The sequence below is a fragment of the Balaenoptera musculus genome, chromosome 12 (assembly GCF_009873245.2).
Source record: "Balaenoptera musculus isolate JJ_BM4_2016_0621 chromosome 12, mBalMus1.pri.v3, whole genome shotgun sequence".
NCBI classification, from domain to species: domain Eukaryota; kingdom Metazoa; phylum Chordata; class Mammalia; order Artiodactyla; family Balaenopteridae; genus Balaenoptera; species Balaenoptera musculus.
This window is the reverse complement of record NC_045796.1, coordinates 57,740,545-57,763,229: the sequence shown is the minus strand read 5'-3', so window position 1 is coordinate 57,763,229 and position 22,685 is coordinate 57,740,545. Positions and strand designations below refer to the sequence as shown.

At 33.4% G+C, this 22,685-nt stretch overlaps 1 protein-coding gene across 5 annotated transcripts in view; it reads left to right on the top strand.

Moving 5' to 3' along the window:
• GRIK2 (glutamate ionotropic receptor kainate type subunit 2) overlaps positions 1-22,685 on the top strand; it is a 633,079-nt gene that overhangs the window by 295,952 nt on the left and 314,442 nt on the right. For all 5 annotated transcript variants that reach the window (XM_036871504.1, XM_036871501.1, XM_036871502.1 and 2 more), the window contains exons 5-7: positions 1,602-1,783; positions 8,793-8,846; positions 11,723-11,896. In XM_036871504.1, the coding sequence (XP_036727399.1) occupies positions 1,602-1,783; positions 8,793-8,846; positions 11,723-11,896 (410 nt within the window). The remainder of the gene's footprint in view (positions 1-1,601; positions 1,784-8,792; positions 8,847-11,722; positions 11,897-22,685) is intronic.

Below are 22,685 nucleotides of genomic sequence, written 5' to 3'. Positions count from 1 at the left end.
TTCCAGACCAGGGATCGAACCCGTGTCCCCTGCATTGGCAGGCGGATTCTTAATGACTGTGCCACCAGGGAAGTCCGGTGGGACGATATTTTAAAAGCAAAAGATACTAGGTATATTTATGAATTTACATATTTTTTATCTTGCATGTCTCAAGGATAAAAATACTGAAAATTAGTCGTTAATTTTATTAACTATGTTGCAACATATTAAAGTGTATATAGCATTACATGTCTAAGAGGATCTATTATTTATTTAAAAACTGAATGAAAAAAATTCCTAGAATTAGATTTTATTCTTTAGATCTCATATGTTATTTTAATACACAGTAGATTTTTAATCATAGTAAGATACTTTTAATTCCTGTTTCCAAATAAAGTTATATATATATAATAAAGAGAGTATGTGTGTATACATATATATATATAGAGAGAGAGAGAGAGAGAGAGAGAGAGTTCCAGATAGTTATTTACAAATATTTTCCTTTATTATTGTTTGTCATAGTAATATTTATGAAGGTAGTTTTTCAGGAAAGATAGAAGTAGAGTTTTAGAAATATAAAGATGAGATGGAAAAAGGGGTAAATAAGAAGGAAGAGGGGAGAAGGGGAAAGGAAATTGCTTAATTTTGTCCAAGCTAATAGAATTGTATGATCCTTCTTTTCTTATCATACTCTTATATATTGGATCTTTTATATCAGTTTTTAAGGGGTTTCCTTACTTAGAAAGTTTCTATAAAGGAATAAATTCATTGCTATGTCTCTGTTATTTAAAAATGCATAGCAGTTCTATGACCTATTGAAAATGGACCTATTAATTTGATATATTTTTGAAACATATAATCAGGAGCTACTTTTCTAGGAAAATGTTTGCTTTGTTAGTAATTTCTGTAGTTATATTTATTTCTGAAGAAATACAGAATGATACCAAAAAAAACAATACAAAGGAAAGTTTTATTTCTTAAAGTAATTTAATTACACTTCTGGCTATTTAGTCTTTTTATTAAGAAAAGTATATCACTCTTACATTTACACCAAATTACTAGACCATTACTTGTGAACAAAAATAAGAAATAATAATCAAAGTTTATAATAATAGAGAATAATTACATAAATTATGTCCACTAAAACTTAATTGGACAAACTAGAACAGTAATCACTAACTTACAATGACCTATAAGACATTGTCACGAAACAACTATTGATGTAAAATACAAAAAAACCCCTCTATGTATATATGTGCAAATGCATAGGAAGTATATGGAGGATAATATTTCAAGCCATCAACAGTGACAACCCACTGGGAGTAGAATTAGGATAGAGAGGGAAACTATTTTATTTTATATTCTTTTATCTATTTAAATTATTTACATTAACTTACAGTCATGTATGTCTTTCATACTTTGAGAAATACCCTAAGAATTTGAGAAGTGATTTTAACAAAAATAACTGGGGATTGGGAGTTCTGAAGTAAGCATTTCAATGGTCACGTCATGATGTACACATGTACATGGTCAAGGAAATCAGACACTGTGGTATGTTTTGTGATTCTATGAACTACTCTGTTTTTTCTGTAACATTCTATTTTTTTTCTTTTTCATTAAAGGTCTCATTCGCTTGCAGGAGCTCATCAAAGCTCCATCAAGATACAATCTTCGACTTAAGATCCGTCAACTACCTGCTGATACAAAGGATGCAAAACCTTTACTAAAAGAAATGAAAAGAGGCAAGGAGTTCCATGTCATCTTTGACTGTAGCCATGAAATGGCAGCAGGCATTTTGAAACAGGTAATCTTTAAATTATTTAAGTTCTTAATTTCTTTATTAAATTTGAGTTTGAAATTTTTTTTTTTACATCTTTATTGGAGTATAAGTGCTTTACAATGTTGTGTTAGTTTCTGCTGTATAACAAAGTGAATCAGCTATATGTATACATATATCTCCATGTCCCCTCCCTCTTGCGCCTCCCTCCCACCCTCCCTATCCCACCCCTCTAGGTGGTCACAAAGCACTGAGCTGATCTCCCTGTGCTATGCAGCTGCTTCCCACTAGCTATCTATTTTACATTTGGTAGTACATATAAGTCCATGCCACTCTCTCACTTTGTCCCAGCTTACCCTTCCCCCTCCCTGTGTCCTCAAGTCCATTCTCTACGTCAGCGTCTTTATTCCTGTCCTGCCCCTAGGTTCTTCAGAACCTTTTTTTTTTTTTTAGATTCCATATATATGTGTTAGCATAGGTATTTGTTTTTCTCCTTCTGATTTACTTCACTCTGTATGACAGACTCTAGGTCCATCCACCTCACTACAAATAACTCAATTTTGTTTCTTTTTATGGCTGAGTAATATTCCATTGTATATATGTGCCACATCTTCTTTATCCATTCACCTGTTGATGGACTGTTAGGTTACTTCCATGTCCTGGCTATTGTAAATGGTGCTGCAGTGAACATTGTGGTACATGTATCTTCTTAAATTATGGTTTTCTCAGGGTATATGCTCAGTAGTGGGATTGCTGGGTCATATGGTAGTTCTATTTTTAGTTTTTTAAGGAACCTCCATACTGTTCTCCATAGTGGCTGTGTCAGTTTACATTCCCACCAACAGTGCAAGAGGGTTCCCTTTTATCCACCCTCTCCAGCATTTATTGTTTGTAGATTTTTTTATGATGGCTCTTCTCACCGGTGTGAGGTGATACCTCATTGTAGTTTTGATTTGCATTTCTCTAATGATTAGTGATGTTGAGTATCCTTTCATGTGTTTGTTGGCAATCTGTATATCTTCTTTGGAGAAATGTCTATTTAGGTCTTCCACCCATTTTTGGATTGGGTTGTTTGTTTTTTTGATATTAAGCTGCATGAGCTACTTGTATATTTTGGAGATTAATCCTTTGTCAGTTGCTTCATTTGCAAATATGTTCTCCCATTCTGAGGGTTGTCTTTTTGTCTTGTTTATTTATTTATTTAGTTTTTGACCGCACTGTGTGGCATGTCCGAATCTTAGTTCCCCACCAACCAGGGATCAAACCCTTGCCCCCTGCAGTGGAAGCGAGGAGTCTTAACCACTGGACCGCCAGAGAAGTCCCCTGGTTTTTTGTTTTTTAAATCCAAGTGTTATTGTTACACAGTCGGTTTAAAAAAAAAAAGTCAGAGAAGTCACCTTGATGTGATTTTCTGATAAAAAGTCTAAGTACTTTAATTAATTGTCTTAAAAGAAAAGTAATATAAATATTGATGATCTTTAAAGCACATTGAAGTTCCGAGGTTACTTTCAAATGGCTAAAATGCCGTTTGTTAATGTGAATGTTGATCAATGCAGTAGATATTTCTGTTTTGTGCTGAAATGAGGGAATGAACTTCAAATCAACAATTAAGCAGCTCAACCATTAAAATCAACTAGTAAGAAAAAGAGAAAAAGAAAATTGTTCTTTACCTGGCATGTACGCTGAGATGCCTTACACACTTGATCTTATTTAATCATCACCATAACCAAATGAAGTAGGGACTAGCTCCACTTTACAGACAGAGAACTGAGTCTCAGAAAGATTAAGTAGCTTGATCAATGTCCATCATTGATCAAGGAAATAGCAGAGGAATTTATATTTCTCCTAGTGATGTTAAGAAGTATTCATTCCAGAATAAAGCATTGCCTACCTAAAAAGATAATTCTAAATCAATCAAATGAAACAATTCATCACAATAAAACCTCTTACTATTACTTCAGCACTATTCAGGCCTAACAGCACACTGGAAAACAATTATTATTAGCTCATATCATATATATGAGGGGATTGATGTAAGGGGTTAAATAGCTAATACAAGGCTGTACTATGTAGTAGAGCCTGAATTTGAACACAAGTCTTTGGACTTTGTTTTTTAAGCTCTTCTATACACACTGGCTGACTGCAGATTAGCCACCTGTCTTGAAACCTCTCAAATGTAGGATAAAATATCTCTACTAGAGTGTTATGCAGATTCAGATGTCAAATTATATGTCATAAAATATAACTACCAACAGTAAATGTCTGTTATAACATGGTTAGTTTATTAAGCAGATGTTTATCCAGTCTTCCAATATGGATGTTGGTTTCACTACAGTAAAATATTTAATTGGATTTGGAAAATCGCTCTAGTGTTATATTTGAGTAATAAAGAATATAAGGGTGGTTGTTGTTGTTTGGTTGGGTTTTTTTGGGAACAAAATGATGCGATAAAGTAAGCACTGGAATCTAGAGTAGGGATTTGTTTTTCGTTTAATACCAAACAATTCTTGGTCACATTTAGAATACACAGACTTGGAAAGGATACCTTTCCTTTATGCCTGGAGTGAGTATGACTGTACCATTTGTCAGTGACAAATAACAGGCTTTTGGTAGGCTTTCTCTAGGCTTCCAACAAGTATGTAGGTGATCAGTTGTCTTGTCTCTAGAGTAACTAACTCTGACTTATTTTGCTGTTTGAAAGGTGAGAGTATCCATCACCTTTAATAATAGAATTTCCATTCTGTCTTCTAGTTGATATATCCATTATTTCATACTTGTTTTCTGATGTGTAACCTGCTATTCGCAAAATGAAAACAGAATTAAAGTAATATCTAAAATATATACAACAGTAAAATTATATAATTTTAACAAGATTAGTAGGTGAAAAATCAGAACGGAGGGGAAATGAGAATATGAAAGTTAAGCTGAAGTCAGAGTAACACTATTACACAGAATGCATGCTTTTTGATCCTGTAACACTGGCAGACCGCGTATGGTGGGAGTTTTTTAAAACTTGCCTTGTCCCAGAGAGCATTTATCTCATATTTGGATCTTAGCTACTCTAGAAACCAACTCAAAAAGAAAGTAAATAGCTTCTTTTTTGTAACTGCAGCAGTACGTTTAATAGGGCTCCATTTTATGATTTATGAAATTTTTTGAGATTCCTCAATGTTGGCTAATGATGACACTCCAAAGAAATGGTACAAGAGTTGCAGATAAGGCACAAATGGGCTTTCAGCTTGTCTGGCTTAATGCAAGAACAGATATTAGGAGTATCAAGAAAAAGAGATGTTTGTTTGTTTTATTTAAACTGACTGAGCTCTTACTAAATAGTGAGCAACCATGAATTTGAAGTTTTCCTGCCTGAGAGCTTTAAAAGTGAGTGAAGCCTGGGCTTGGCTAGATTTCCTCTGAGGCAAATTAAGGGCACTCATTGGCATACATGTCTTAATAGCAAAAGATTCCACCTCTACTCAGATTTGTCAAATCCCTGGCAGGGCCAGGATGTTGTGGAGTAATAAAGTCTCACAAAGACATTCTATCACAGAAAAAAATAACAACCAAGAACTTTAAAGTCCGTATCAGAGAGTGAGAAATCAAATTTTTTAGCCTGAAAAAATGTAAAAGCAGATACAAAGAAACTGCTACAGCAGCAAGAAGTAAAATAAAATAAAATGTTAAGAAATATGTATAAAGTCTACTCCTCCAATTGTTAACCTTAAGCAATGTAACGTCCAGATATAACCTGAAGGATAAACTGGTTGCAAATTATATGCCTGGATAACTGCATGTGTTAATTTGTCATATGGCATTGTTAACACTACATCAGTTAAATGTTGGGAAATTCTAACAATATTTTGATTTTGGAAAAATTAATCTGTGTTATTTCTTTCCAGGAGGGGTGACATGGCACAAGCAATTTTCTTTTGTGGCCACTCTTATTTATACACAAGAAGATAATAATTTCGTTCTTTTTAATGTGGTTTGAAGTGTGCACACAGTTCATTCAAAAGTAGTAGTAGCAAGACATAAATGCTATAATTAAAAGAAGGTCCAGAACAAGTTCTTTTTTAATTCCCACTGGAAATTATTAACTCACCTTTCAAGAGAGTATCCCTGTTGTTCACTTTTGTTCATGTTAGAGTACAGGTACTCCATCAAAAATAACTAAACTTTTCTACTTAGATCTAAGTTCATAGTCCATACTGACTCTTGTTTTCAGAATCAAAGACTGAAGGGAGGTCAGTGAAATGCTCACACAGTCCTCAGTTATCCCTTAAAGGTTTCTTCTCAACGTGATGAAGAAGAAACCTGTAGCTGGGGCAGAACACCATTTCCTTAACCACCTCCCACCCTCGCCTCCAAAACACAATTTCCAGGATTAGGCTGAGATTCCCAGGTTTTCGAATTATCAAGGAGGAAACAGCCCAAATTTTAGAATGTATAGATCCTAAATGGATCTATATCTTTGGGAATATAAAATATGCCACTTTATAAAAGGCATAGATTATGCTCTATATCCAAGCTCCAAGAGTTAGAGACCTGGAGTTTATTTTCACTCACTGTCTCAATTCATTGGCTAATTTATTCATTCTTATTATGTCTTAGTTTCTTCACCTGTAAAATAAGTATAATAATAGGACCTACGTCATAGGATTTTTAATGAGGCCTAAATTGATTAAGATGTGCAGTGTGCTTAGAATAGTACCCAGCACTTTTTAGACATTATGTAAGTGTTATTTATAGTTATACATCTGAATCGCTGTTTCTTTCATTTATCCCTGTCTATATTTCTATGCCTGTTGAGTTGGTAAAGTAAAAAATACCGACAGGGGTAATGCTGAGCTCTCACTGAGTAGTTCTGAAGTTGGGAAACCTTTAACACATATCCATCAGGAACAATGAATACCTTCTACAAAGATAATCTTGTAAATTTTTATTTAATAAGAGAAATTTTCTCTTATTTTGCTTAAATGTAAATTTATCAGAGAGTTATTGGCTCATATAATTTTTATCCATTCAGGAAATATTATTTGGTTCCTAAAAGTTGTGCATCCAATTCAGTTGTGTGGTGGGGGGGGTGTTCCCCACACCACAAGCAGTGCTCGGACGCCAGCTCATTGTCCTACAACCCAATTCAGTTCTGACAGCATCTATCCAGAGGTAGCATCCAATTCCGCGGGTTAAGGGCTTAGTCCTACAAGACTGTTTCCCCACCTCCCGCACTTCGGACATGAACCACAAGTCCAGGTTATCACTTGTGCTTCTGACCCACCGGCTATAGATTGGAGGTTCCTATGACCCCCTCCTTAGGTTCGATTAATTTGCTAGAGCAGCTCACAGAACTCAGAGAAACATTTTACGTACTAGATTCCTGGTTCATTATGAAAGGATGTAACTCAGTAACAGACAGATGGAAGAGATGCATAGGGCAAGATACAGGGAAAGGGCAAGGAGCTTCCACGACCCTCTGAGTATGCCACTCTCCTCGCATCTCCACATGTTCACCAACCGGGAAGCTCTCCAGATCCTCTCCTTTTGGGTTTTTCTGGTGGCTTCAGTTCATAGGCATGATTGATTAAATCATTGGCCATGACGATTGAACTCAGTCTCCAGCCCCTCTTCCTTCCCAGGAGGTCGCGGGGTAGAACTGAAAGTTTCAGCCTTCCAATCATGAGATTGCTTTCCCCTGGCAACCAGCACCCACCCTCCCATCTTAGGGGATTTTCCAAAGTCACCTCATTTGACATAAACTCAGTTGTGGTTGAAAGGGGTTTGCTAAGAATAACAAGACACCCATTTCACCTTTATGGCTCTGAAGCAATTTCAGGAAGTGAAGAAAAGAAACCAAATATTATAACAAAGATGTTCCCATTGCTTTTATTCTTTGGGAAATTCTAAGAGTTTCTGGAGTTTTGTGCCAGAAATGGGATGAAGACCAAATACATATTTCTTATTATAAATTACAATATCACAGTTCCTAAGTTCCTTTCCTCTGCTCAGTTCTTTGATGCTACCTTTCATTAATAAATGTTTCTCCCTTTTAAAAAAATACATTTTATATATCCCAAACTTTTTCACAAACATCTATCTTTTCTTACTGAACAGCTAATGCTGTGGAAATACAAATCTTATTGTAGCTAATTGGTTAATACCTACCTATGGGTATGGAATACAAAGGATGTAGCTGGGGCAGCTACTTAGTAAACCAATTTGAGTAGTTAGTAGTTTGTGGAAGAATATTAGATGCACCTGAGAATACTTGTTTCCTACTAAGAGCTCTTCATTCAGCTCAAAAATGCATCATTTTTCAATTATCATCACCAGCTACTGTTCACTGATAAACAGTTATTTCTAAAGGATTCTGTATTTTCAGAGAGGAAATTGACACTTCTTATGACTGGAAGTTCTAATCCAAAAGTCCTTGTTTTAAGACTGATAGTCTAAAATTGATGAGGACTGTAGAAGTGTGAAATAAAACATAGTAAATTTCAATTGTTCATTAATAAAAAATAAACTTTCCTTTATCTGTACAGTGATGATTTACATTTGCTTCATTAATACTAAGAAAACATCTCTAAAATGCTAAAAATAATTCCTGTTGGTATTGTACTTTGGAGCACTGTTATTCTAGTTGAGTAATACTTTTCAACAAAATAAAATGGTGTTCCTTATTATAGTATTTGTAGTGAAGACGTTACAAATATAATGAACTAAGATGTGCTAATTTGAGGTTTTGTTTCAAATTTAATGCCTCTTTTAAGATGTAAAGCATAAGCCTTACAATTGCAAACATTCAAATAATAGCTTTTCTATCAAGAGAACTGGTTCAGAAATTCCTTCGTAACCACTAATCTTCTTTAACTATGGAAAAAAGATTTAGTTTGACCCAATTTTAATGTAACCTGAATCTTATAGGCTGATTCTTCATTACATCCTGCTATTTTCATCTCACTTGTCTTATTGACATAATGTATTTCATCTAATGTGTACCTTCAATATTAATATTTTAATATTTTTATTTTTTACTTCTTAGGCATTAGCTATGGGAATGATGACAGAATACTATCATTATATCTTTACCACACTGGTAAGTAATTTATTAAAACATAAAGATAATGCTCTAAATTTTCTTATAATGAATTTCAGGATGAAAAATGCGTTTTTGAGTGGGAAGGAGTAATATAATACTGGAACTTTTAAAGTTATGATTTATTTTATTTTGATAAAACCCAAGAGGAATTATCATCATAGAGAACTAATGATTCTTGGTGGGAACCTGATGATTTTGAAATAATATCATTTCAGATATTAATTCAAAATAATGTCTTATTTTTATGTTGCTTAGAGGACTTTCAGAACATAATGGATTTTAAAATTAGTTTGCTGAGAAATCAATGTTTTAGAAAAGCACAAATTCTTATGTTGTTAGCTCCATTGACTTAACCGAAATCAGGTTTATTGAAGCTGCTCCTTTAGTAGATTAAATTTTCTATTCTGTTTTTGCATATGTTAAGTTGGATTTTTTTAAGTAAATATGATTTAATTTGCAATTAGCAAATTGAATGTTACCTTTATCTTTTCTCTTTACATACCCACAACAGTTTTTTCTCAATATGCATGGAAATCTGACATTCTTTTTTTTTTTTTTATCAAACCTACTTACCCTTAGCTCTGTTTCTTTACCAATATATTATCCTAGTTTTCCTTCCACTGTGAAACAGCTATCTGTCTCTGTCACTATTTCCTGCCCATCCCCCCAATATGAGAGTATCTCCAAGTTTGGGCATGTATCTTATTTTCTTTTTTCCTCTTCAATTATTTTCTTCAGAACTGGTATGTGCTTAGAGCTTCAATTATGACCTTTGTTCAAATGAGATCTAAATGTCTATCTGTAATATTCCTGAATTGTTGTATATCGCTGCGTTGCAGAACGTTTCTAATCGTTGTGGCGTTAAGATAATTTCAAGTTATTTAAACCTTAATGTATTGTCCTCTGAAGTGACTCATCTTCTGACTCCTCCTTCAAAACTTCCACTGTCTCTAACTCCTGTATCCCCAACAAAATGGTACTGATTTTTTCTCCATAGTGTCTGTAGTATGCATCTTCTCCTTTCCTACAATGACCAGTCTAACCAATGCTCTCTCTTTGTTAACTCAAAAGTTTTCCAATTGATCTCCTTGCTTTTAGGAGTCTTGAAGTTACCAGATTAAATTACTAAAATTTAGTAATTGGTCTAAATTACTAAATTTTAAATCTAAATTGATCACAATAGCTTCTTGTAAAAACAACTCTTCTTCAATGAAGGTGCTTCACACAGTAGGTTGTATTTTACTGGTAAATACTAAGGCTAACTCTGCTGTATATCTGTATCACTTCCCACCAGGCAACGTTTTTGCAGCCTGTGAGAAACTTAGTGATGGGCTGGTGGAGAGTGAGTAGAAACCTTCACTCGTCAGCAAATTATATTTCAGTGCTGTTGAAACTCAGTTCTACCATAATCATAAGATTTTAGGGAAATCGAAAGCATCTCTTAATAAGGAAAAAAATGGAAAAAAAAAAACTAGTTTAGTATATGTAGGACTCATCTAGCCTATAACTGAAGGTCCTTTTCAGTTTGATTCTAACCTAACTTTCCTATTTTCTTTTGCCGCTGTTCTCCCTCATGAATTCTCTTATAGCCAAACTGATTTAGGTCAGTCTCCTGAGTAGACTTTATATTTTCTAATTTTTGTGTCTCTACTGACATTTTGGTCTCCTTTTGTCTTTTGCCTATCAAAAGCATGGCCATTCTTTAATGGCAGCTCAGATCCCATCTGCTCTGTGAAGTTGTTCTTTACCATAAAAATTGAAAATCATTTGTCTTCCTTCTGACTCTTTGCACTTATCACTTGCACTCTTTTGCCCCTTAGCATATATTGCACAACATTTTATATATATATATATATGTGTGTGTGTGTGTATGTAAATATATATATAGCCAGAGAGAGAGAGAAAGAGATAATCTCCTTGCCTAGATTGCAAATGTTGAAAACTAAAAACCTAAAAGTTCCTTATATTTTTCACAGCACAGAATAGAGCTCAGGCCAATGTCAGCTTCTCTTCACTGAATTTTGCTTCTATAATCTAGTCTGTACAGCTGTATGAGCAAGCTGTGCCCAGGACCAATGGCATTGATCTTGCCTTGGCCCTCAATAGTTCTCAATGTTGTCTGTAAGATCTAAGGAATAGCTAATGCCAACTCAATGGGGGCAAAAGTCCCACAGGCTGCATGTTCTCATAGTGACATCCGACTGCCCTGACAGCTTTGGCCTCCTATCTCCTGGGCAAATCCAGAGCACTCACTGTATATAGAATAGAAAGGGCAACCAAAATCTGAAGTGTTCCTTATGGGGGAGTTGCTAGATAGGGTATAAGACAAAAGAACTACAAGAGTTCTTGTAACCAATAAGCCCAGTTTTGTTAACTTTTTTCCTCAGCTTTTATATAATTTTCATTAGTTAGAAGCTATATTTCATGGTCTGTTTCTTAAAATAAAAAGAAAAAAGACAAAGCGAAATAACACAAACATGACAATAGCCAGTCAAGGAAGCAAGACATGGGAAAACACCTATAATCAGTTAAATATAAAAGAGTAATGCATAAAATTTTAGGGCAAGCTATCCCTAACATAGAGAAGAAAGCTTATGCAAACCTTAAAGGTAGGTTGTAGAAAAGCCTGTTGTTCCACTAGTGGGACTGGAATAATATATATATGTACTTGTTTATGTAGAGTGTATATATATTTGCATTGGCAAAACATGAGGATAGTGTATTTGAATCTTGGTGATTTGTGATGTTTAAACATCACTTGAGACACAGTGGTGTTAAGTAACCTAAGGCAAGCAGGAATACCTGATTATTTCAATTATACTTGCCTATGAATATTCTCTCTTGATACTAACACAAAGAAATTTGTCTTTTAGGACCTCTTCGCTCTTGATGTAGAGCCCTACCGATACAGTGGCGTTAACATGACAGGGTTCAGAATATTAAACACAGAAAATACACAAGTCTCCTCCATCATTGAAAAATGGTCTATGGAACGGTTGCAGGCACCTCCGAAACCTGATTCAGGTTTGCTGGATGGATTTATGACGGTATGAATACCCACTTAAAGATCAGTTTGTGTGTTTCTAAGTAATATTGCATAAATTATTGAGTCCTCTGGATCCAAACTTTGGTTTAGTTGTTAATATTAAAGGCATGATATCAGAAGTACTATTGCCAATAATTCTATTAACAATTTTCTAAATCAATTTTATGTGGCAAATTTAACTTTTATCCAAGTATCTCAAAAAGCATTACAACTATTGTCAGAATACTACAATGTAGGGGATTTCTCTAAAATTAATTAGTGCTATATATAGGATAAATTAAATATTGGAAAGAAGACATTAACCTGCAAGTTATCCTTCGGATCTTAACTACCAGTATATGATTACTCTTCATCATGTTGGCTTCTGATATCTGATGTCATATAAATGACTTACATCACACTAAAATTTCCCTTGAGTTTACTCTTTAAGGTTCAGAATTCACCAATAATCACACTTGTTATTTTCAAGTCTTGGTTTTAAACCTAGAAACTAGACTAATGCTTAAACTGTAAAAGAAGGGTACATTTTATGTAACTTTAGTTGTTTATACCAGTTCTGCCAATGAAAATCTAATGCAATGTACATACATAATTTAACATTTTCTAATAGCTATGTTAAAAAACATACACCAAAAGGTAAATTTCAATATTATTAATTTATTTTATTTAACCCATTGTATCAAAAATGCCATTATTTAAATAATCACTATAAAAATTATGACTGAAATATATTACATTCATTTTTTCTGTTAAGTCTTTGAAAGTTGGTGTGCATTTGACACTTCACGTATTCGTTTAGACTAGTCACATTTCAAGTTCTCAGTAGCCAAATGTAGCTACTGGCCACCTTATAGGACCAGGTAAGTTTATACTGTACTATTTAACAAATTATAAATGTCTGATATATTCTCATTCAATCTATTTTCTATAGACAAAGTTACTGCTATAATTTAGTAAATAGCTCAGCACTTTGGCAATATTTACATTTCCTAGGTCATTAAAAAGTGTCATTCTAAATGGAAACTTTATAAGCAGACACATCCTCTATCCTGATGTGTGGAAAAGCTTTTTCTATTATGATTGTAATGTTTCCATTAATTGCTTCAATGGGGCTTCAAAGTATGTTTTTAATGTTGTAGCAAAATAAAGGAAATTTTTGTGTTTTTCTTCCCTTAAAAGAAGATTTAGTAATACAAATTGAGTGTCTTCATAGAGACTGTGAAGAAATCATAGTTACCCTCTAGGCACCAACCTTCTAATGGAAAGGAAAAAAAAAAAAAAAGACATTTATTTTCTTTTAGTGAGAAAAATAACCTACTAGAATTTGAAAATATCTTATATCCACATTATTGTTTTAAGGAAATAGTATGAGGGGAATTTTACTCCTGTGCATAAAAAGAGATGGTTGACTAGTTCTAGTATTTTAGTTTTACCTTAAGATATATTTGAGAAACTTTATTGGGAGGAAAATACATAAATAACTTAAAAATGAAGTTTTTTTTTTCTGAAGTACATCCAGATTAAAAATAAAATACAACCAAGAATAAATTACAAATATTATATTTCATTCCCAGTTTGAAGATGGTGAATCAAACTTTTGGAACCTAATAGACAATGTTATTTTTAAAAATTAAAACATATACTTCCTTTTAAGTTGTTATTTTAATCATGTATATATTTTTTCCATATATGCTTTCTAACTCTCTTTACCCTTCCTTAATTTCAAGATAGATATTGTTATTTGTTATTCAGAACCATTACTGAATGGTTTTAGGAAAAGTAAATTAATAGGTATCATGGCAATCTTAATATTTTCATACTCTAAGACTTCCACTCATACGTCAAAGGATTAGTGTGCCCTTTTATATATCAGAATCACAAAAATTATCCAGCCTTACTTGGGTACTCTGTGTATTTCTGTATGATTCCTGTATGACTCTACATGTCATCCCTTGAAACTTCTAGTAAGTTAAGTAGACTATTGAAAGAGATAAATACAAAGGAAGATATATTAATTTCATATCTAAGAAGGTAGGGACTCTTGGGAAGAATTAACCTTCATAAAATGGATCAAAAAAGACAAAAATCAGTTATATTTCTGTATACTAGGAAAGAATAATCTGCAATTTATTAAAATTTATAATTTTTATAAATAAATAAAATTCATTTTCTAAAGTAATAACAAAACAAACCCAGCTATGTGTCTACACTAATGCTAAATGCTTTGCATGCATCATTCCATTTAATCCTCAGAACAGCTCCCTGAGTTGGTACCATTATTATTCCCATTTTACAGATAGAAATATAAGACCTCAAGTGGTTAACTAACATTCCAATGTCACACAGTAAATGTCAGAATTTTAAATTGAACCTGAGTCTTTCTGTTATCCAGATTTGAACTCTTAGTCGTTATTTTTACCTTCCCCCATTAGCCACATAATTACTCCCAGTCCCAGTATTTACAGTTATGGAGCACACAGGCCACTAGACAAGATGAGGACCTCAAAGTCAACCAAGTGTTTGGACTCTCTTCTTGGCTTTCCTAAACATATTCTTCTCAATAGAAGGTATATGCACACTAAAAAGAAAAAAAAAAAAAGACAGGGTGTTAGGATGAATGCAGGTTTAGGTTTTTTCTTTCTAACCAAGAGTCCAGTCCTCAATCCTGCCCTTCTTCTGAACTGACAAGTGATTTAGTGGGAGTGGATAAGTGATAGAACAAAAATGCACTGATGAGAAAATGATTAGCCTATTTATTGAAAATTCTGGGCATTGTGTATAGACCATAGATTTTGAAATCTTCAGAAGAATTTTTAATGCCAACACTCTTCTCTTTGTTATAGTCATGAAATGCTTTTCAAATAGATCTTAAATAAGAAAAAAAAAAGAGTATAAGGGATAATTGCCTCTTTATTGATATATCTTTGAGTTACTGCAAAATATAAAAACCACCAGAAGACTTACATGAGAACATTTTTAAAATGAATGACTTCATTTTTAAAATGAAGATAAATTTCCTTGTATGAGCACTTTTTGAATAGTTCTTATCTAAAAATGTGTGCCAGCTATTTATTATATTTATAAATAGAGCATGGAACACAAAATATTTTAGAAGTAGACATAAAGTTTGCCATTCAAATAAAGATTTCTTTTAAAATGGATGCAGATTGATGACTTTTTTACAATTTTCCAAAGGAAAACTGATAATATCTTTTAAAATATTTCATTAGATAACATTATATAATGATATAAAAGATTATATATATTTTATTATATAAATTAATTATTAATTATAAAATAGTGCATGATTATTATAAAATAAAACCAGTATGAGATCTGTTTAAAAATGTTGGTATATTTATGCCTTGTATGAGTATTCTTCTTCTTTTCCACTTAAGATTATATTGTAAGCATTTTCCCAGTTATTAAATGTTTAGAAAAAGAAATTAATAAGCTATTTCTGCCATGAATGGAGCAAGGAAGTTAAGAGGATTCTAGTTAGAAAAGCAAAGAATTATAGCCTGGCATTGTAGAGTTGGCAACATTCCCTTTAGTCAATTCATGAGATCTCAGTGTTTATATATCCCTTGTTCTTTTTTCTCCGTATGGTCCCATTAAGAAGTGGGATTATCAGCAAAGTCCCTAGTACTTGGAGCAAGACCTATTATCAGTATCATAGTCATTTGTCACTATGTAAGATCACAGTGCTTAGATTTTCACATTATTTCTTTATGTTTAAGCTATAAAAAGAAACAATGAAGTGGATTCATAAGAATTTTCCTGGTTGAGTTAGCACCTAGGCTAAGTGTTTATCTGCTAAATGACTACTGAATACAAGACCATTTCTGCCATAGTTGTAGTTCCTTCTTATATGGTCTGGGAACATCATATTAAAGATATTAATGCTAGTAGCTCAGTAAAATTCTTAAATCTTCATTTGGTATAAACCCAACCAGGGAACCAAGTCACACAATACATCCAAACCTGATCTCACTAAGAAGGAAAGAAGAAAGGAAGTCTGACCCTCTTCCTTCACACATAAGGGTTTTGTTTTTAACTCATATCACCTTTCTCCCACTTTGCCCCATGCCCACACACTGCCATCCAGGTAGTGCTCTAAATGCCTTCTTAGACATGAGCCCTTATTATAAAACCCTTTCCCTACTGTGCATTCTTTATTAATTATTCACATATTTCCATGCCCCTGGGAGTGGGGAAGCCCCCTTCAGTGAACATTATCACTGTCCTTTACCGCGTGATCAGAAGGGATTTCTCCCCATCCTCTGACCAGACATCTACTTTCCCCAGGCACCGTTAACTATAGGGTGGGAATTCACTTTTTTGAATCCATCAGCGTTTGACAATGGTTACATTTATTATTGACTTATTGAGTTTGCAACAATCTCAATTCAAGGGAATGAAATCAAGTAGAAACACCTCAAGGTAAATTTTAAGTTCAGCTATATCCTGCAACTCCTTCCCAGTGCTCCCATTATGTCATGGATCTTAATGCTAATGGACCTGTAATCCATTTGGTATTTTACCAATACCATTTTTTCTTATGTTGTTATATAATACCACATATATTCCTTGACAATGTAAATTTGCAACACAAATCAATAATGACTGTTGGTTGGCTCTTTCATCCGAATTACTTTAGGGAGATTACCATTTTTGGAAATTTAAACTCTTCAAGACTTACTGCTCTCTCCATTTCCTTTCTCCTCTCTTCATATCCATCCAACAATCATCAAACACTGTCAAATCTACTGTATCAATATCTTGCTTAACTACATTCTTCTTTCCACCCCCAGAGCTATGCCTTGGTTAAGGATCCCATGGTCTCTCCCCTGGCTGTTGCAACAGTCTCCTCACTGAATTCCCACTCCTAACATCTCTCCTACACTTACCTTTTTCCTACCATGAGCTTACCAAAACATACTGATGACACCTTGTCATTGGCTAGGTGAAATTTTAGCTCATTTGTCAAGCCTGCAAGGCCTTCCATGATCTGGCTCCTGTTACTTCTCCAGCCTCATATTTGCCTGCTTCCTGCTCTTTCAAGCCACGCATCTCACCATCTCACCCTGGCTGAGTCAGCAGTGCTGATGCACCTCCTCATTTCAGCGCAGGATGTTCCCATTGTCTGAACCACTTACCCCTGTTTGAATGTCTGGCATATTCCTACTCGTGCTATGATTTTCAGGACTTATGTACCTTTCCCATGAATTTGCTGAGTCCTCCAGACATTTTACACGTGTGCACCTTTTATTTATGCACTTTATATATAGCTCCATGTTAAAATTTAACTCTGGGACTTTTGTTTGTCTTCACACCCCTTTCTCAACAGATTGTAAGCTCTTTTGAGGCAAGAACCAGGTTTTGTCATTCTTGAAGGCCCTGGACCTAGTTCAGTGCCTGATGCAAACAAAGTAGGGGCTCATCATGATGGAGTGACTGCCTGATTGAATAAATGTGTGTGTTAATTTATTTTAATCATGCTGCATCTGTGTTCTAATCACTAGGCCTTCTCATTTTCCCAAATATATTCTGGGGAGCTTTTTTTATTTACCTACTTGTATTTTATTATCAAGATATCTAATCACTTAGAAAATACAATTAGGCTAGTCTCAATTCTTTGTTAGAAAAATACCTTAAAAGACAAAAACTTAGAAATGCTTTTGATTAAATAGTGAAAGTTTAGTGAGTTAGAGGAGTAGTTCCCATTCTTTTTTTACGAAAGAAGGGATAATGTTTATAAGGGAGGTGAGTCTTTAAGTGTTTAAGTTCCAGGGTCCTCCTAACAATTATTTATTTATAATAACAGACCATGGCCCATAAACTTTATAATTTCTTTCCTCATTTGATTAACTTAAATTAAAAGATAACATCTAGTATATACATTCCCAGCAGGGAGTTAGCTCATGTACTAAAGGGGCACAAGTGACCACTCTGCTACTGTACGAAGATTTACCTTTAGAAAAGTCAATGAAAATAGAACCATAGAGAAATAAAGTATGACCAGGCAAGGCTGTCATTTGCTGCTAGAACTACAAGTTTGCCTTAGCTGCTGTCTGCCTGTCTTAATTAGCTGGAGCCATTTTATTTGATTCAGTTGAAATGAGAATAAAAATAAGACTTTGCCAGACAATGGGTCAAACTAACTTGCCATTTTTTAATCAATAAAGACATTTTGAAGAAGGTGGTTTTATTTCATATGCCACTAAAACATCAAAAGTATAAAAAGTAACAAAATAATGAATTATCCTTTCTTTGATCAATTTTACTCATGAGTATGTTGTACACGTTACTCTGAATTTTATACCAGGCACTCAGGGTTTGGTAATGAAGTCAGTACCTCTGTTTCCTCACAGAAGTTAAGGAATTGACAAAATCAAGAAGACAGTGAATGTCTTACTGATCACACCTCACATCTTTGTCAGTACAAAAATCATATTCAAAATTTAATTTTTGATTTCATTTTAATTTGGTGTTTCTTTGATTGTTCTAGTTCCTAAGTCTTCCTTCAAATTCTTGTTAAAATTCCTTGTTTTCCATGCTATTTCGTGACAGCAAGGACAAATATGTATTTACCAGGGGCTTCACATAACTTCTTAGTATTCTGCTGAAAATGTATAACATTTCACAAAATTTATTCACATAATTGCTACTTTTATTCTTATCTTTACCACAGAAGAAATATTTTGGGGTCTGTATTATAATCAAATATGGCAGAAATATTTGCATATGATGTTTCAGGGTATATAATGAAGTCATAAGCACAACACTCATTACATTTGTATATGATTGATTTAATGAATAGTAAAAGGACATGGAGTATGTGGCATGAATAACAGGATGGCACTGTATTTCTTCACTTTACATACCTATTAATCTTCCTTGATGTACTAAGCTGCAAGTTGAATCTGAATATAAATAATTGAGATGACCTAACAACCTCCATCGTTTCATTAACTTGGAGCATTCCATCTAAATGCCTTTGGTCATTGGCAGATTAAGCAATCAGCATTTATCTAAAGCTGATAACAAGATGGAATTTCCATTTTAAGTAACTGTTTCTTACATGAAAGACGGCAATTGCATTGAAACATTTCCTTCATAATCGTGTTATTTTTTTAGGTCAATTTTAAAACTTTTCATTTGGAAAAAAAAGTAAGGTTGAATCAAAAGACTTTTTTTACCCCTTCTACCCTGAAAATCAAAATTTATCTTTAGAGCATTGATCTCAGATCATGTAATACAAACCTGTAAAGAATTAATACATTTCTGCTCACAATTTTCCTCAGCTTCTTATATATTTAATAGCTACATACTTACATATGTGTGTAACCAATCCAAGATGGTATGAGGAAGTCTAGGTAGATGAAAATTTGTGTTATTTAAGAAGGAGGGCCCCTCAAGTGACAGTCAATGACAAGGACACCTAGAGAAGGTGATGCCAATGCGCTGACAAGAAAGCAAAGTTCAACATTGCAGAGTCTAGGAATTAGCAACGTTCTGAGATTTAGGACTCCACATCTGTACTGAGCATCAAGATAGAATTGGTAAGAGTAAGTGATGAATGTAACCTTGAAAAAGCAAAATGTCAAGCAGGCAGTAGAGGTAAAGAGTCATCAAACTTGGGAAAGCAAATACAGTGCCCAATACAAAGGGAATACAAGGTGATTAAGAAAATAAACAATGGATTCTTTTACTGGAGCTGGCACTCAGGTTAGAATGGCGCTAACAGCAACTTTGACATAATGTTCAATGTCCTGGATTAGAGGAATGGATTGGAAAACAGTGGGAGATAAAGCTGGGATAAAATTTTTACATATCAATTAATAGATTATTATAAGTGTGCAATATTTACCATATAGGAATTCAGAATAAAGTCAGCATGAAATTGCTGGAATTATTATTGGTTGGAATTATTTAAAAACAGAAAGTAAGAGATGACATTGAGGCCTATAAATAACAAGAAAAAAATATTATTACTCAGATATATATTCCTAATAAACAACAGAAAAGTTCTGGTGAAAGAAGGTTAACATTTGCTATAAACAATAGTACTTTCTCTTCATTGGATCTATTTCTAAAATAGAAAGAAAGAGTGGATCTATTTACAAAATGTACAAAACATGTTTTCTGGCTATTTTGCTTTCAGAGTAAAATACTCAGAGCTAAGCTGCATTCTGTAATTGGGAATAGGATGCAGAATGAGAGGAAGTAGACTAGTCATAATTACTATCAAAACTATGTTTTCCTGTATTATTCCATTTTTATTCATAAGTTTAGGAACTTATCTTAGGCATTTTATTTTTTATTTCCATAATTTTGGAATTTATTTCCAACAAATGTTGAAATATAATACCAGATAAAAGATATCTTGGCCTTACTAAGTCCTTAAATAAAATAAATTTAAAAAATAATAAATAGTAATGTAAATTTTCATTTAAGTACTTATGTTTATATATTTTATATAAAAAGAAATAATATAAAACATATATTTATGATCTATATAAATTCCTATTACTTTAGCTGCTGTTGTGAGTAGTAGGCTATTTACTACAAAGACAGTGGTACTGGCTACAATACTAATAGTATAATTAGCATTTATAATATATGACCTCAGGTACTAAATATGTATAAGATTTTGACAGATTTTTATTATTAAACATAACTATAAAAATATTTATTTCTAAACACATAACACATTTAACTGTAGATTTTATTAATTTTGGACTCAATACTTCTGCCAAATTTTAACAAATTTTCCCTCTTCACTGCTGTGATTTGTAACAAACAAATTGCAACTTTCTTTTGTCATGCTAAATTTCAGAAGAATTTTATTTAAAAATTGAGAAAGCTGGAAAATATTGCAAGTAAATCAAGAACTTGATATATAATAAAATTTATATTATATATAATAAACAACAATTATAACTGATTTTTTCCATGTAAATATATACCACAGTAGATGTTCACTCTTTTTGTTTTTAAATTACCTACCTCTGTATCTTACCAATGCAGAAATTCTCTCACTTATTTGATGCAAAGTATTACCTGACCCTGTTCTTAGAAATAGGAGCGTACACATATATTAAGTGTGTATATTAAGGACCCTAGGATGTATAGGAGTCCTAGGAAGTTTGATCCAAGCAATGACTCTATATATAAACTCTGAATCTAGTTCCTATTGCACGTTACCATTTGTATTGACAATCTCTATTACAAAATAACCTAATTGTGAAATGTATTTAATGCTTACTATATCTTAGAGCTATTATTGCCTTGTAACAACATCATGGGGGCAGTTGTAATCCTCATTTTATAGATGCAGATACATAGAATAGGCAGATTATATATAAAGGAAGATCCCTGGACTATAGTCAGAAGTATATAAAAGAATCCTTAAGCATCCAAAGGTAAAAGTTAAGCGTGATTAATTCAAAACCAGCAAAAAGTGTTACATGTATTGCTTCTTCTTCGACTTTAATATATAGAGTTTTACACCAATTTTGGGTGAGGTGGTGAGTAGTTGGTCTACCAAACCCTTTTATTTCCTTCCCAGATTAAACCAATAAATAGGGAATACAAGCCAGCATCTGAATCCCATTTCCAATCCTTTCTAATGCTGTTTCTTTAAGCAGGTTATTTAATTAACCTCTTTGAGCCTCACTTGTCAAATAGAAATAATAAATTTTAGTGTGTTGTCCTACGGATCGAAAGGGATAATGAATTAACATATAAGAATATTGTAAACCTACCTGGCTTTTTATAATTATAAGCTATATTATTGCCTCCTCTTAAAATCTCAGTGCCTTATAAATGTAAAACAAATTTTGATACAGGGCTTATAGTTTAATTAATCCAAACATATTATTTCAGCATCTTTTGTCATCTCTTATATGCAGTAATACTGTAATAGATATGTAGTGTGTATGTGTGTTTGTGTGTGTGTGTGTGTGTGTGTGTGTTGGATGGTTAATTGATATAGAAACCTTGAAAAGCATTCACACAGAATCTACTTAGTACTAGAATCTAATAGTCTTCTTTAAAAATGAGCCCAATCTCAATAATTTGAAATGTTCTATTAGAATGATGTATCCCTATTTAACAGACTTTTTTTTCTTAACATCTTTATTGGAGTATATAATTGCTTTACAATGGTGTGTTAGTTTCTGCTTTATAACAGAGTGAATCAGTTATACATATACATATGTTCCCATATCTCTTCCCTCTTGCATCTCCCTCCCTCCCACCCTCCCTATCCCACCCCTCTAGGTGGTCACAAAGCACTGAGCTGATCTCCCTGTGCTATGTGGCTGCTTCCCACCAGCTATCTATTTTACATTTGGTAGTGTATATATGTCCATGCCACTCTCTCACTTTGTCCCAGCTTACCCTTCCCTCTCCATCTAGTTAGAAGTTTGTGAAATTGTATGTGCCATTTATTTTTTCTCAATGTTAGGTCACTTCTTCTTTAGGTTAAGAAGATGGCTTGTTGCGCACAGAATTATAGGATGGATTTTTACTTGAGTTTTTTTTTTTTATGCCACTTACAGAAGACTATAAAATCTATTCTATTTCCATCTTGGAACAAGAATTTTGGAATCAGAATCATCTGTCTATTGAAACCAAGGTCTGCTTATTACTTCTTTTATAAACTTCTAATTATTTAGCATCTTTGAGCCTCAATTACCTCATCTATTTAAAGGAAATAGTAATGCCTACATCATAGAGTCACTATGAAGATGAAATACATAACTTTTATACTGCTCAAAGAC